The sequence below is a fragment of the Berghia stephanieae genome, chromosome 10 (assembly GCF_034508935.2).
Source record: "Berghia stephanieae isolate SIO BIC M18660-M18661 chromosome 10, UCSD_Bste_1.3, whole genome shotgun sequence".
NCBI classification, from domain to species: Eukaryota; Metazoa; Mollusca; class Gastropoda; order Nudibranchia; family Aeolidiidae; genus Berghia; species Berghia stephanieae.
The window spans coordinates 3,921,157-3,936,222 of record NC_088369.1 but is presented as its reverse complement, the minus strand read 5'-3'; the positions used below and the strand labels follow the sequence as shown (position 1 = coordinate 3,936,222).

Here is a 15,066-nt window from a genome sequence, read left to right as displayed (position 1 = left end):
AAATGGTGTGATTAACTGAGAATTGCGATTATCCGAAGTGGACTGTATTTGAATAAGCCCTCTTCACTGTCATTATCTGTCTAATGCTTTACATTTAAGCTCTCTACTGAACTATGTGACAAGTGGGCCCATTGTTGCTTTCGAAGTTGTAGGAGAAAATGCCGTCCAAAGATGGAGAGAGCTGATTGGTCCAACCGACCCTGCCCAAGCACGATCTGAATGTTCCTCTTCCCTCAGGGCAAGGTTTGGGAAAGGTGAGTCAATGAAATGAAAGCAATACCTTTTTTATAATCTTATCATTCCATTGGTATCATCATAGCTTAGTAGATCATTTACAATTGTAACCTTTCATTTTCCTTAAATTCTCCTGTCAACTATGTCTTGTAAAGCGCCACTGAATGATAGAGTTTCTTTTAAGTATAATTTTTAAGGGTTTTACGGCGCCTGCAACACATTAAGGTCATATCAGCGCCAGTTAAAAGGAAGAAAATGGGATAGTAAAAAGTTCTAAAATTACAATTAAAGCACCCAAGAAAAGGTAAGTCAAAGAGGAATTGGTTCACATAGGGAATAGATGTAGATTCCAAGAGCACACTATCAAAGTACTTAGATTGAGATCACCTAGAATTCTCATCCATACACCCTTCTTAGAGGAATACACTCAAATGTTTACAAATCATATATAATATGTAAACAAAACATAATACAGTGCATAACAGGATTTACAAGGAAAAATATCATCTCCCAAAACATTAATTAAACATTTGACTATTTCTCTCCCAACCAAGGATTCCAACAATGGAAAGGACATATCCAAGTAAATAATCTCTTTCCAGGACAATGACAAAAAGCAAGTTGGAAAACAGATATAAGGGTATAGAAGACACAGTAAGTGCCTTCCCTGCCCACTATGGGAGTTCAGGAACCCCACCCAGTCATCAATTTACCTTACTTTATCCCTCCATCCTCTTTTTACTTTATCCAGATAAGACCTGCAATGGACTCCATGGTTCGGACAGTAACGTGTCTGCTGCCAGGGAGATTGAGCTCCTCTTCCCATCCAACTCACGAAGCATGCTCACCAACTGTGTTAGAGGAGCTGGGAGCACTTGCTGTATTATCAAACCTCACGCTGTCAAGTCAGGTAACCATAAAATTTGTGTTTGTATTGTGTCTAGTGACCAAAACGAGTTTATCCCCAGGTTAAAAAAAAAAAGAAAAAAGAAAGACTACAGAAAATTGCAACAAATGTGTTATAAAAAATTAAAAAGTAAAACAGTTGCTAACAAAAAAAATAAATAAACCCCCTAAAGAACATAAGGTGGTTACCATATAATGAACTGTGAGCTGTTGCTTTATTAACAATACTGTAACTCCTGAGAGAGAAAATGGAGGTCCCGATAGCTCAGTTGGTAGAGCACTTGCTTCCCTAATAAATTCGAGATTTTTTTCCTGACACTCCCCCCCCCCCCCCAGCTATACATGATTACTAAAAAAATGTTATCTCTTTATTATTATAGTTGTTAGAATAATTTGTTCAGAGAGATGTTATGACTATTGGCCAATGGCCTAAAATAAATATAATAATGATAATAATAATAATAATAATAATAATAATGATAATAATAATAATAATAATAATAATAATAATAATAATAATAATAATAATAATAATAATAATAATAATAATAATAATAATAATAATAATAATGATAATGATAATAATAAAGATATTAATAAAAGACACTTGTTGAGCTCTTTCCATGAAACCAAACATCTCATATATTATCTTATATAATCATCTTATCATCTTATATATTATAACATCTGAACATTGAACATCTAGAATTGATCAATATTTGGATGAATTTTCTGGCCAAAATTTTTAATAATATGCCATTTATAGATTTGTAGTTATTAATAGTAATGAACTCGTCTTTCTGCTTTTTTATTCAGGTATTGCTGGTAAAATCATGAATGCCATTCACGACGCTGGTTTCACCATCAACACTATCCAGCTCTTTAACCTGGAAAAAGCCAATGTGGAAGAATTTTATGAGGTAACATTGTCATTACTTACTTAAGTATGTCCCTCCCGCCCCCCTTCCAACCCCTACGATCTGTCCTTCCTGGAAAATGCCATTTTTTTCCCCAAAATTATGCCACAAATATGCCCCCCCCCCCCCCCCCCCCAAAAAAAAAAAAAAAAGAAAAGAAAAAAATAAATTATGCCACAAAATAAGCCAGAAACGACAAATTATGCGGCCAAAAAAATAGGAAAATAGGACCGTCTGTCACCATGCTTTTTACTCCCCCTTTTCCTATCACCAGTTTTTTAAATCAGCCACGAATCATATGCCAAGTGTATTTTAAAAAATTGCCAAAACCCTAGTTTAAAAAATAAAGCGAAATATGAGACAAAAACTTTTTTTCTTCTTTAATTCTAATTTTCTTTTAAATAAAATAAAAGACAAAATATGCGGCAAAATTATGCGGTCGCATGCGGATGTGTTGGCATTGTCCTGGAGGGATAGTACAATGGGGTCTCCTGCCAATTTGTCTGTAATTTAATCTTCAGAGGGTAATCTTTCCCCATACTTACTATGAAGTGCAGTGTAGCACTACTATGTGATCTAGGGTGAGGTGACTTTCTCAAAGCCATACTGCTTAGTGGATAGTCGAACTCTGTACCTTTCGGGTATGAAGCAAAGATCACACTGCTGAGCCATGTTGTCCTGTGTTTAGCATTTTTTGTATTTGAAACTGATATAGTCATTTTTGTCCGTAACTTTTTACAGTCCACAGTTTTTCTAGCAGTTTAGTATCAAATGTGTGCTGCTATGTGGTCTTGCAGTATGTCTTGATGCACAGTTGATTCCTTGGAAAAGGCTCTTTACTCACATTCTCTCACCGTACTCAGGTGTAAAATGAGTACTTGGTCGTCTCTGTCCAAAAAAAAATTGTAATATCGCTTAACAGGCATCGTGTCCCGTCCTACATGATAAATGTTGCTGTTGGTCAGGGATCCCTTGTAAAGCGATTTGAGCACGTTTAGTGGATATTTTGCTATATAAAAGCTCAATTTTAATTTATTGTTAAAAAAAATAAAAAATTGCAGAATAGGTATCTTTTTTTTAACCTACAGGTCTACAAAGGAGTGGTCCATGAATACCAGGGCATGGTGAATGAATTGAGTTCAGGACAGTGTATTGCTCTTGAGGTTTGTGGAAAATCACCTGACACCACCCCTGAAGCCTTCAGAGAGGCTGTTGGACCAACTGATCCCGTGAGTTAATCTTTACATAAATTCGGTAGACAGACAGTATTTTCATTTTATCAAGTAGAGCAGTTTTCAAAGATAAACCAAATTCATTCTTTAGCTAAATGAATGAATGAATGAATGAATATGCCTGTGCTGTCTCTATGGACGCTTGCCGTGAACAATGCATGTGCTACTTGGAGTTCCAGCGCAAGTGTTCTTAGCTCTTGAATGTCATCATGTGTTTTAAGGAGCTGAGGCAATTGGGTGTTTCCTTGTGTTGTTGAAATCAGTTCTTCAATTGTTGTTTCTAAATATATTTAATATTTTTTTGAGATCTTGATTCAATGTTGTTGGAAGTTAAGTTGATGTACATCCCTTTGTATTTGTCTCCTTAAAGAACTGAACAAGTGTGTATGAATGATGCCAGACAAAGCTAAAAAGAAAAATACAAGAAGAAAAAAAACCATCCCAAAAAAAAATCAGTTGACCTCGATTGAGGATAGATCCCCAGTCAAGGTCGACTGATTTTTTGGGATGGTTTTTTTTCCTATATTTTTCTTTTTAGCTTTGTCTGGCACCTTTCATACACACTTGTTCAGATCTTTATCTTACACTGGTGCCTGCTCCTATATTTCTTAATTTGACATTTGGCTCCTTGTATGACGTAATTATCCATCGAGGTTTTCAACTAAATAGAAAAGAGACAAAAATTTGAACATCTTGTATAAATTAATAGAGTTCATTTGTGAGAATTCTCATGTTGTGTTGATCGAATATGTCACGTCTCCGTCTACCACAGCTACTACTTCTGCTTCTACTTCTACTACTACAACTACTACTACTACTATTACTACTACTACAACTACTACTACTACTACTACTACTACTACTACTACTACTACTACTACTACTACTACTACTACTACTACTACTACTACTACTACTATTACTACTACTACTACTACTACTACTACTACTACTACTACTACTACTACTACTACTTCTACTACTACTATTATTACTACTATTACTACTACAACTACTACTACTACTATTACTACTACTACAACTACTACTACTACTACTACTACTACTACTACTACTACTACTACTACTACTACTACTACTTCTACTACTACTATTATTACTACTATTACTACTACATACTACTACTACTACTATTACTACTACTACTACTACTACTACTACTACTACTACTACTACTATTACTACTACTACTACTACTACTACTACTACTACTACTACTACTACTACTACTACTACTTCTACTACTACTATTATTACTACTATTACTACTACAACTACTACTACTACTATTACTACTACTACAACTACTACTACTACTACTACTACTACTACTACTACTCTACACTACTACTACTACTACTACTACTACTACTACTACTACTACTACTACTACTACTTCTACTACTACTACTACTACTACTACTACTACTACTACTACTAGTACTACTACTACTACTACTACTACTTCTGCACCTCTTCCTTCTTGTTGTTGTTGTTCTTCTTCTTCTTCTTCCTCTTCTTCTTCTTCATCCATTTTAGTCTGTAACTTCAATTTCGAAGATTCCCCAGACCAATATATTTTAATTTCATTGGAGATGTGAGACTATTCCACTGTCTTAATGTTGATGGTATGAAAGAGTGCAAGATGGCGTCTATTCTCGAGTTGTTGGGAACCATAAACTTGGTTGGCTTCCTCATTCTGTTGAATATCACTGAGGGATAATTTCACTTGGTTGTTTAGAACTCTTAAAGATATTGTCACTTTGTAAATAGTAAAATAGTAAATAATGAATTTATATAGCGCCTAAACATCCACGTTAATCGTGCTCTGCGGCGCTTTACATAATAAAAATAAAAATGTTTAAAAACAACAAAATTAAAAATCACGACACTACATGATACCTAATAAGCATGCATACAAAAAACAAAATCAAAGCAGCATCTATTTTATGAAAAAATAAGCCTCGCGGAACAACTCAGTCTTCAGACATTTCCTGAAAGATGATAAATTTTCACAGGACTTTGTCCGAGGACTAAGCGCGTTCCATAGGCGTGGAGCTATGAATGAAAAGGCTTTTTCACCGAAAGTGGATTTTGAGGTGGTAACTTTTAGAAGTTGGGACTGAGATGATCTTAAATTTCGAGTGGGTTCATATTTTTTAATCAGTTCCTGCAAATATTCAGGTGCCAATCCATCCAGACATCTAAAAACATAGCACAATATTTTAAATTATATCCTATACTTCACAGGAAGCCAGTGCAATTCGTGGAGAACTGGTGTTATATGATATCTTTTTTTCGTTAATTTTATAAGTCTAGCCGCTTTATTTTGAATTTTTTGTAGTTGATGAATTAATCTACTTTGACAGCCAATGAGAAGGGAATTGCAATAATCTAATCTGCTAGTAATAAACGAATTAACACGCTATTTATGTTATATGTTCCATGTCTAAATTATTTATTGTTGTTGTTGCCTCCATCCCAGGAAATTGCAAGGCATCTGAGACCAAGGACAATCCGAGCATTGTTTGGGACTGACAAAATCAAAAACGCTGTTCACTGTACAGATTTACCAGAAGATGCCCCTCTAGAGGTCAGGGTCATTCTTTATCACCTCCCTTTACCATTTTAGCCAAATAAATATGAAGCATCCCGATTATCCTTTATAAAAAGAAAACAAAACCCCTTAGAAATTCATTAACTTTTATTTTTTAAAAAGATATTTTGACACGTAATTATATCTTTCCTTCAGAGCCATGAGGCCCATGGAGCCGGATTTTATCCCAGTTTCTATAGCATGAAACGGACAATATCAATTGCTTGCTATCCTTTGGATAGGATGCTAGTCTATCGCAAAGTACTTTCTGCCAGATCTAACACCCAGTTATCCATTCACTGCTGGGTGGACAGGGGAATCAGAAAAAAAATCTCTACTGCACCCGGGATCGATCTCAGTCCTTTTGCATGTGAAGCAAGTGCTCTAACTACTGAGCTATCGGGACCCCCAATTAGATCTTTACCACAATGAAAATTCTTTAATTATAATATTTTGATGTCTGTTAAATTTTCACCCGCTTTTGTAAAGAAAAAAAAAAAATGGATGTGAAATGACCGAGGTTCGGCCAGTGGAGGAGTATATAAAAGTATTCTAGAACAGAACTCCAGCTTTTCATCATTCCAACTCGTTCGCAATGTTCACACCAAGGTCGTGAAGCAGTTTTTGGAACTTGTTCGAAATTCCAAACATCAAAGTTCAAGAATACTAATACTGTATTGTTTGTTCGTCTAACAACTTTCTCAGCTAAAATGTAGGGCAATTTGAAGCATCCATTTCCCTCAATGTTTATGCTATTTATCTAATTATTTATTTTCCTGATTCACCATCTCTTTTCATGAATGACAATCAAAGACATTTACTCAACATTTCTGAGACGAATTTTATCTCTCTTTATCACTTTATAACAGAAAATGAAGTGAGTAGAAAAGTGCCAGAAGACAATAGAGAATTGTCATACCAGTAAGGTCGTGGGTTCGATCCCCCATTGGTGCGAAGTTTTTATTCTCTTTTGTCTTCTGGCACTTTTCTACTCACTTCATATTTTGTTATTATCAACAATAGTGCATGCTCCACTCACTTTTTTTTCTGAATATATCTCTTTATTCCTTTGCCTTCTTTCAGGTCGAATATTTTTTCAAAGTTTTGGATCGTTAAGTCACTCATCTATCCAGCAACACCCAATTGAAGACTGCAAGAAATAGACAGTGTTACACCTTCCATCCCATCCTTCGTCTACCCATTTAGTTTTTATAGAGGGATTTTATAAAAAATAGTTTTCAAAAAAAAAAATTGGAAGTCAAAATCGGACATTATTATTTTTATTATGCAATCTGCCTTTTTCGATTATCTCAGTTTGAAAATGTTATCTATACAGTGTGTATTGTAAAAGAACAAACAAAAACAAACAAAGAGGTGTGATTTTCTCTGAAAGAATTGGATTATGAATGGAACATGAGTGATGCGTGACGTGTTCTGTGCATATGTGGCATTCCCAATTATCTCATTATTGCGTACATTTTCACCCCGTATAGATATTTAAATAATTTAATGGCCTCAAGTCTCATGATGTAGACAATGCTTTGTGCCTTTGAAATAGTTTTGTCTCGGAGTAAAAATTTAAAATTTAGGAACCCTTATTTTTATTACCCTATCTATGCCTATTAGAGTTTGAAAAATAATTTTCAGTAATTTTTTTTTTTTTTTTAATTCCATTTCATTACTTATACGTTCATAATTGTTGATAATCTCATTGAATTTTTTTTTACAATTTTATTTATCACTTGTTACGTACTTATGTATCGGTGGCCTTTATTCAGGCAATTCTAAATTCTAGACATTTTCATGTTCACAGCATTACACAAGGATCAGAGTTAGAACATTTTTCAACCACTGAAAAATATCCCAACCATACAGTTAAATCTTTTAAAATAATTGATCACGGAATCCACGGATGTAACTAAAACCATGGAATCCCACGGATATGCGGAACACTTTGATCCCTGATCACAGGGGAAAAGTAAATCAGGAGTATGTATATAATATTGTAAAAGACATAATATTTTGTAGGCATATGACTTTCTATTCGATCTTCTGTCTTTATAAATATTTTATTTTGCTTACAAATCTGCCAAATTTGTTCAGAGCAAAGGATTTCACTTACGGAACAGAAGCTATGTGATATCTCATTATTATTATTATTATTTGACTCGTAAATATTAAATCCAATGTTAACAAATAAATTCTACCATTCTTTTTTAACTGATGAGTTTTTATTTTGACTTGTTTGTTTTTAAGGGTTTTACGGCGCTTGCAACACATTAAGGTCATATCAGCGCCAGTAAAAAGGAAGATAATGGGATAGTAAAAAGTTCTAGAATTACAATTAAAGCACCCAAGAAAAAGTAAGACATAGGGGAACTGGGAGCAAATAGGGATCAGATGTAGATTCCAAGAGCATACCACCAATGTACTTAGTTTGAGATCACCCATAAGTCTCATCCGGACACAAGCACAAAATCCAACAAGGAGGAATACACTCAGATTCCTACATCATACATTAAAAATAAATATTATACATAACAGAGAGATGATTTACAATGAAAAAAATATCATCTCTCAAAACAATAACTATGCATTTGACTGTTTCCCTCCCAGCCAGGGCCAGGACAAAACCAAGTAATCTCATTCCAAGACAAAGACAGAAAGCATGTTGGAAAACAGATATAAGGGGATAGAAGACACAGTATGTACCCCCCTGCCCGCTATGGGAGGTCAGGATCCCCACCCAGTATTTTGACTTGAAGCAGTGGATGGGAATCCAAGATGGGCAGAGAAATATCAGGTTTGCTCTCTTGTTTTAACTCTCTCGAGTTTACCCTCATTGAAAATCGAACAAATTTCTTTGATTTTTCCACGCGTTTGAACTTGAGAGAAAGGGTTTTGTTGCTCATTCTGGATTTACAACTATTTTCTTTTAAAAAGGGTTTTATGGTCTTTGCCATAGATTTAGGTCATACCAGAGCCAGTAAAAAATAAAGAAAATGGGAAAAAACAAAAAAAAACCCAGATGTGTAACTGTAAAATTTCGAACCCTGCCATGAAAATCGTGCATGGAGACACCACGTGCATGGGCACGGGAATTAGTTTCATAAAAAAGAGTTCTGTAAACAAGTCCGTCGTTAGTTAGCATTGTTCTAAAATTTCAACGGATTATGTTTAGATGCGCCATGATATTTTTCCTCTGGATTACATGGGAGTTGATGGATGCTACCCAACCAGAGAGGTCTTAACTGCTATTTCTGCAGCTATTCGCCGTTTTAGGGGTCGGCAATTCTCAACTAATTATCAGTGATTTAACTACGATAATATTTAGAGAGATTTTCACTCTACAAAAAAGAAACAAAATATTGGTGAGTACCTTTCCCATTTTCATTGAATTGTTATTTGGAAATGCTTTAAATGACTAGGAGATGAGACCTACTATGCATTATTCCTTATAACTATCTGCTGATCTGGTGAACCACTCATAAAATAGGTGTCATGGTGTTTTTACTTACACAAGAAGTAGAAGTCGTAGTCGATGTCTAAACTCCTGAGTTTAATAAATCATGACCTACCATGCATACAGGGTAGGGTGCTTATCTTTTATGCATGAGACTAGAGTCTCAATGACTGCTTTCTGGAGTACTATTCCTATGCATTGCATGGCTCCCAGATTGCTGGTCAATTACCTCTATCTCTAGTTTTAAAGTCAACAGTAACTGGACTCAACTCAGGTAGACTAGCTAACTAGTCTCTAAGCTGTAAGTGATAACACCAGAAGATTACAACAGAAGTCGAAATCTATGTCTAAACTGAGTTAATCAAGACCCACCATGCATACAGGGTAGGGTGCTTATCTTTTATGCATGAGACTAGAGTCTCAAGGACTGACATCTGGAGTACTATTCCTATGCATTGCATGGCTCCCAGATTGCTGGTCAATCAGCTCTATCTCTAGTTCTTAAGTCAACAGTAACTGGACTCAACTCAGGTAGACTAACTAGACTAAGTTGTAAGTGATAAATCACTTAACTAGCTCAACAACCTACATAGGCTGCTAGTTTTGTCTCACCAGACAGTAGCGTTCATCTTCATTTACATGTTCCTAACAACCCCTATTAAGTATAGGATGTTTATCTGAACTCTTTACATCCATACTCTGGAAACATATCCATCAGAAGGCGAAGTCGATGTCTAAACTCCTGAGTTTAAATCATGACCTACCATGCATACAGGGTAGGGTGCTTATCTTTTATGCATGAGACTAGAGTCTCAATGACTGCTTTCTGGAGTACTATTCCTATGCATTGCATGGCTCCCAGATTGCTGGTCAATCACCTCTATCTCTAGTTTTAAAGTCAACAGTAACTGGACTCAACTCAGGTAGACTAGCTGACTAGTCTCTAAGCTGTAAGTGTTAATACCAGAAGATTACAACAGAAGTCGAAATCTGTCTAAACTGAGTTTAATCAAGACCCACCATGCATACAGGGTAGGGTGCTTATCTTTTATGCATGAGACTAGAGTATCAAGGACTGACATCTGGAGTACTATTTCTATGCATTGCATGGCTCCCAGATTGCTGGTCAATTACCTCTATCTCTAGTTTTAAAGTCAACAGTAACTGGACTCAACTCAGGTAGACTAACTAGACTAAGTTGTAAGTGATAAATCTAACTAGCTGACCAAGCTACACAGGCGGCTAGTTGGGTCTCACCAGACAGAAGCGTTCATTTTAACTTACATGCTCCTAAATACCCCTACTAATTATTGGACGTTTCCCTGAAACTCTTTCCGTCCAATATGTGGGACATTTAGCTCACAAATTACCTGTCCCAGTCACCAAATTGTCTACATACCCCAATCTAATATGACAAGAATAGAAAACCCTAAATTGTCCCAAAGTTGGCTATGGCCTAGTTTCAATCCATGTGAGCAGTTTCACTGAGACAAAATCTATTCATGTTGCTTCAGTTCATTTAAAATGGATTCAAAAATCATGATCAACTCAATCTCATCCAAAGATCTTGCCAGATCTTCATTGATCAGCAAGTCACTGGCTCGCAAAGTGTTAGACCTGCGTGCTCAGAAGGGTTTTCTAACTAGAGACGATTTGGAAGATAAGGTTGCTAACATCAAAATGTTAGATCTTTTTGATTTTGCGGTTCCGTCTACCGGTGCTTGGGTAAATCCTGAGGAACCAGCTGCCGCAGCTTCCCAGGCTAGTACCCCGGATAAATCATGCCCGTTGGATAACTTGAGTAGCAGTAACGTAGACCTGCGGGGTGAACCGTTCGAACCTAAAAACCTCGCTCGACGAGCCGTTTCGCAACCCGAAATGGTTGCTACTGATAAGTCGCGAGGAAAGGCGATTGATGCTTCAGGTGCAAATCAAAATGGCGATATGAGACCTTTCCCACGTGAAGAGTTTCATGACTCACCAAGCATGTCACGCCGAGCAACCTTTCCGCTGTCCGATCAAGAAGGGGTGCCTTTTTCACAGGGGGGTAAACTTGGTCAGGATCCCTTTAAGGGGGATCTCCAAGGTAAAGGTTATGACCCGGTGAATATTCGCAAAAGGGATCCCTACCTCCACTTCTCAGAGGAAGATGTAGCACCAATGCACGTGAGAGAGGAGCAAAGGAGTAGAAGAGATCCAGTAAGGCAAAGTAGGACAGCGCATACGATGCCATCAGGAAGGATGCCCCGATGTACGGTGATGTCCAAAATGTGATTGATATGTACAACGAACGTCAGAAGTGGAGAGACGAAGCAAGACAGTTGCCATATCGTGACGTCCCGTTTGCATCCCGCAACCCTGATAACAAGCCCAACTATGAGATGCCAAATGAATACTCATACATGCTTCCCCCATCCAGAGTGCAGCTACCAAGATCAATATCGTTTGATGGAACTGGAAGATGGGACACATTCGTATACAGTTTCCAAAATTTTTTGAAGTATCATGATATCCAGCACCTTCGTGATCAACTGTATTTCTTAAACTTAGCATTGGAGGGAAAAGCCGCGGATTACCTATCGCGTATCCACCAATCAACAGTCTTCATAAATATTGAGGAAGCATATGGGGCTTTAAGGAATAGATTTGGTGGCCAACAACTGCAACATGCAGCATTGATACAATTCAACAGTACCATCCAGGCCGAGAAGGAGGATGTTCTGGACTACACAGACAGACTGTGGGAACTGGCACTCCAAGCTTTCCCAGGACAATCCCCACACCACTTGGAGGCACAAGTAGTGGCCCATTTTGTGACGGGGCTAAATGATGTAATAGCTGCACAATATATCGCATGTCAAGAATGTGCCACCATGGATCAAGCCCTTCGAACCTATAAGCTATTTAGGAACTCTCAACAAACTGGATGGCGTTCACGAAGAGATAAGGCAAGCACCTCTGGAAACACAGTACGATTCAGAGAGCCTACTATCCAAGCGGTGAATCGCTATGAGCCAGAAACAGAGTCAGATTCGGAAGAGCTTGATGATTATAACTGTTAGAGCAGTGACTCGCAACTCTACCAATAGGGCAGCAGGCGCTCAACAAAGGTCGGACAGCAGTGTGGAAATGATGTTTAAGAAAATGTTAAGCATGCATGAACAGACTCTAAACAAATTAGATACCTTGATCACACTCCAGTCTCAAGTTTTGGAAAGGTTCCAGGGAGATGCCCGGCGCACACGCCCAAGATCACGCTCTAATACCCCATCTCCAGGCGCTTGTTTTACTTGTGGAAGTCAAGACCACTATGCTAGAGACTGTTCCATGAAAGGTCGCCCAAAGGAAGACAAGGCGCCAAACGGACAGGGATCAGATTGAGCTTGAAATTGATCCCAGTTCAAACAAGGGCAAGTAAAGAGGACCCAGTTTTTTGAGGCACAAAACAGATGTGACTATGAGCGATTTGTGCCCCTACTCTTCTGACTGTAAGAATTTTATTGAAATGAACAAACTGAGGAAAACCTTGCCCAGCAGACCAACGACTGAAGACACAATGTAAATCGGTCTAGCCAAAATAAAGAACAGATCGAACAACCCTATTGTGATGAAGAATGATACCCTTGTCCTTGGAAAATATTTTGATGATCGTCTTTCAATCTTAAAACATCTCAGCTCCATGCCCAACAGACAAGACTAAACGCTGCACAATAATATTATACAATGGGCCCGAATCTCTTCTTCCTTCAAGATGACCACTTTAGACGAATGAAGTGATGGAGAATAAACTGCTGAAATTGCCACTTCCAAGAGATTTGGATTTGTGTGTAAGCATATCCTCAAATGATGTCAATGTGTAACTTAAGGCTGCTCATTGTGGTTAAAATATAAAAGTAAATATGAGAGGCCAGGACCTAACAATTCTAATACATTGGGATACCCATGACATACGTTGAGAATGGCATTCTATGGCCCTCAACAAAGATACAAATAAACTCTCACCAATCAGATCACTTCAATCACCACCACATTGAAAGTAATTAGCAGCTGTTAAGAATTCTTATTCAGGTCATTTATTTCCTGCCTCTAAATGCACACGACCTAAACCACCGCTCTGACCAATGACAGATGGTCAAGACGAGCGAGAGAAGAAAAAAAAAATTATGGTGACGTTATGAAGCTACATACCCAGGAAGAATATATATTACTAATTGCTTCCGTCATCTGCAGTGCAGTCAATAACAGATAGTTTTTACAACAAAGAATTTGAGCTTATGCCTAAACCCATAAAGGAAGAGGGGTAATTATTGGTGAAATGTTAGAAATTGTTTTAAGCAAGCTCACAAGACGGCTAGAAAACCACTGAAGACAGAGTTGAAAAGATGAAATTCGACTATGGAATTAGAAGAGGCAAAAAGTGCACTTTGAAGACAGAAATTAAAAATTAAAGACGTTTTTATAACTAAATGCAATCCTGATCAGTCCTGCCAACATCATTGTGGATTTAATCTTCGGTGCACTGTTATGTGTAAAAAACAGACACAAACTTTAAGAAGAATGGTAAATCAAGAAGCCTCAAACTCTGTCATGACTCATTTCTGTTGCTATGTAAATAAAAAAAAAAGAAACAAAAAACAAAAAACCCCAGACCATGGAAAGAAACAACAAAGTATGTATGACTGTCTGGAGCAACATCACGGTCTGTATCAACTGAGCAGAATAGCAACGAGTCGATGCCACCACTGTCAACATGGCAGTGACAGTGATGAAGGGGTTCAATTCCAAAGAAAATACCAGGGAAGCCCAGCCTGATGGAATCAAAGGCTGAAGGAGAAGGGGTAGAGGTGACACTTTCACCTCCCCATCAAAGGGTAGAGGTTTCACCTCCCCACCAAGAAACTTCTCACATCATGATGACTCAAGGGCACAAGGGACTACTAGAGACACCTGGAGCAGACACCATGCACAGGGAGCCTGATGATACCCCAAGCAATCACAGGTTTGATGACAGCTGAAAAAGGTGCCCTGAACCCAAGACCTGATGATACCAGGGTTGGAACCCCTCAGAATCACAGGCTTGATGATACCCGGTGTAAGCCCCCCTGAACCCAGAGACCTGATGATACCAGGGATGGTACCCCTCGGAATCGAAGGCAAGGAAGGGAGAGAGCTACCCAGAGGCCCATCTGATAATGGCTTAAGAACCCGACCCAACATGATGGAATCAGAATAAGCCAAGATGTGAGAAAGAACCCATGAGGGTACCACGACGACCATGTGGGCCAGGAAACCACGGTAGTGGTACCCCTAATGAACTGATAACATGAACACATGGGTGATCACCTCAAGCAGGCGAGGGAGGTGTCATGGTCTTAAGTGAGTAAAGAGCTACTCGACTATGCATAAAGATCTATGTAGAATGAGGCCCCAGAATTTACTAGTTACTATAAATGAAAAACAATTAACGATTTGTTTACAATGAAATAAAAATAATGATGAAATTTAATTAAAAGAGATAAACAGTGATCGTGGCAGTTACAAATAGAGATATGAATATTTTACGTAACTTATGATAATATGTCAGGTTCATAAGTTTACGTTTCCAGGCAGTTGATGGGCTTGGATGATCTATTCCTCTGATAACAGGATTGGACTCGTAAAATTCCGCTTCCAGGCAATTGGAAAGAGGTTATAGTG

The 15,066-nt window shown here is 37.7% G+C and overlaps 1 protein-coding gene across 1 annotated transcript; it reads left to right on the top strand.

Moving 5' to 3' along the window:
* Positions 1-99: 99 nt before the first annotated feature.
* Positions 100-8,126, top strand: LOC144956095 (nucleoside diphosphate kinase homolog 7-like; the record flags this gene model as incomplete). The annotated part of the gene is given in 6 exon segments (XM_078886443.1): positions 100-254; positions 986-1,144; positions 1,957-2,060; positions 3,146-3,286; positions 5,796-5,903; positions 6,990-8,126. Coding segments are annotated over 6 exon segments (700 nt in total), but the record flags the coding sequence as incomplete, so codon positions are not given.
* Between the last annotated feature and the right edge of the window lie 6,940 nt (positions 8,127-15,066).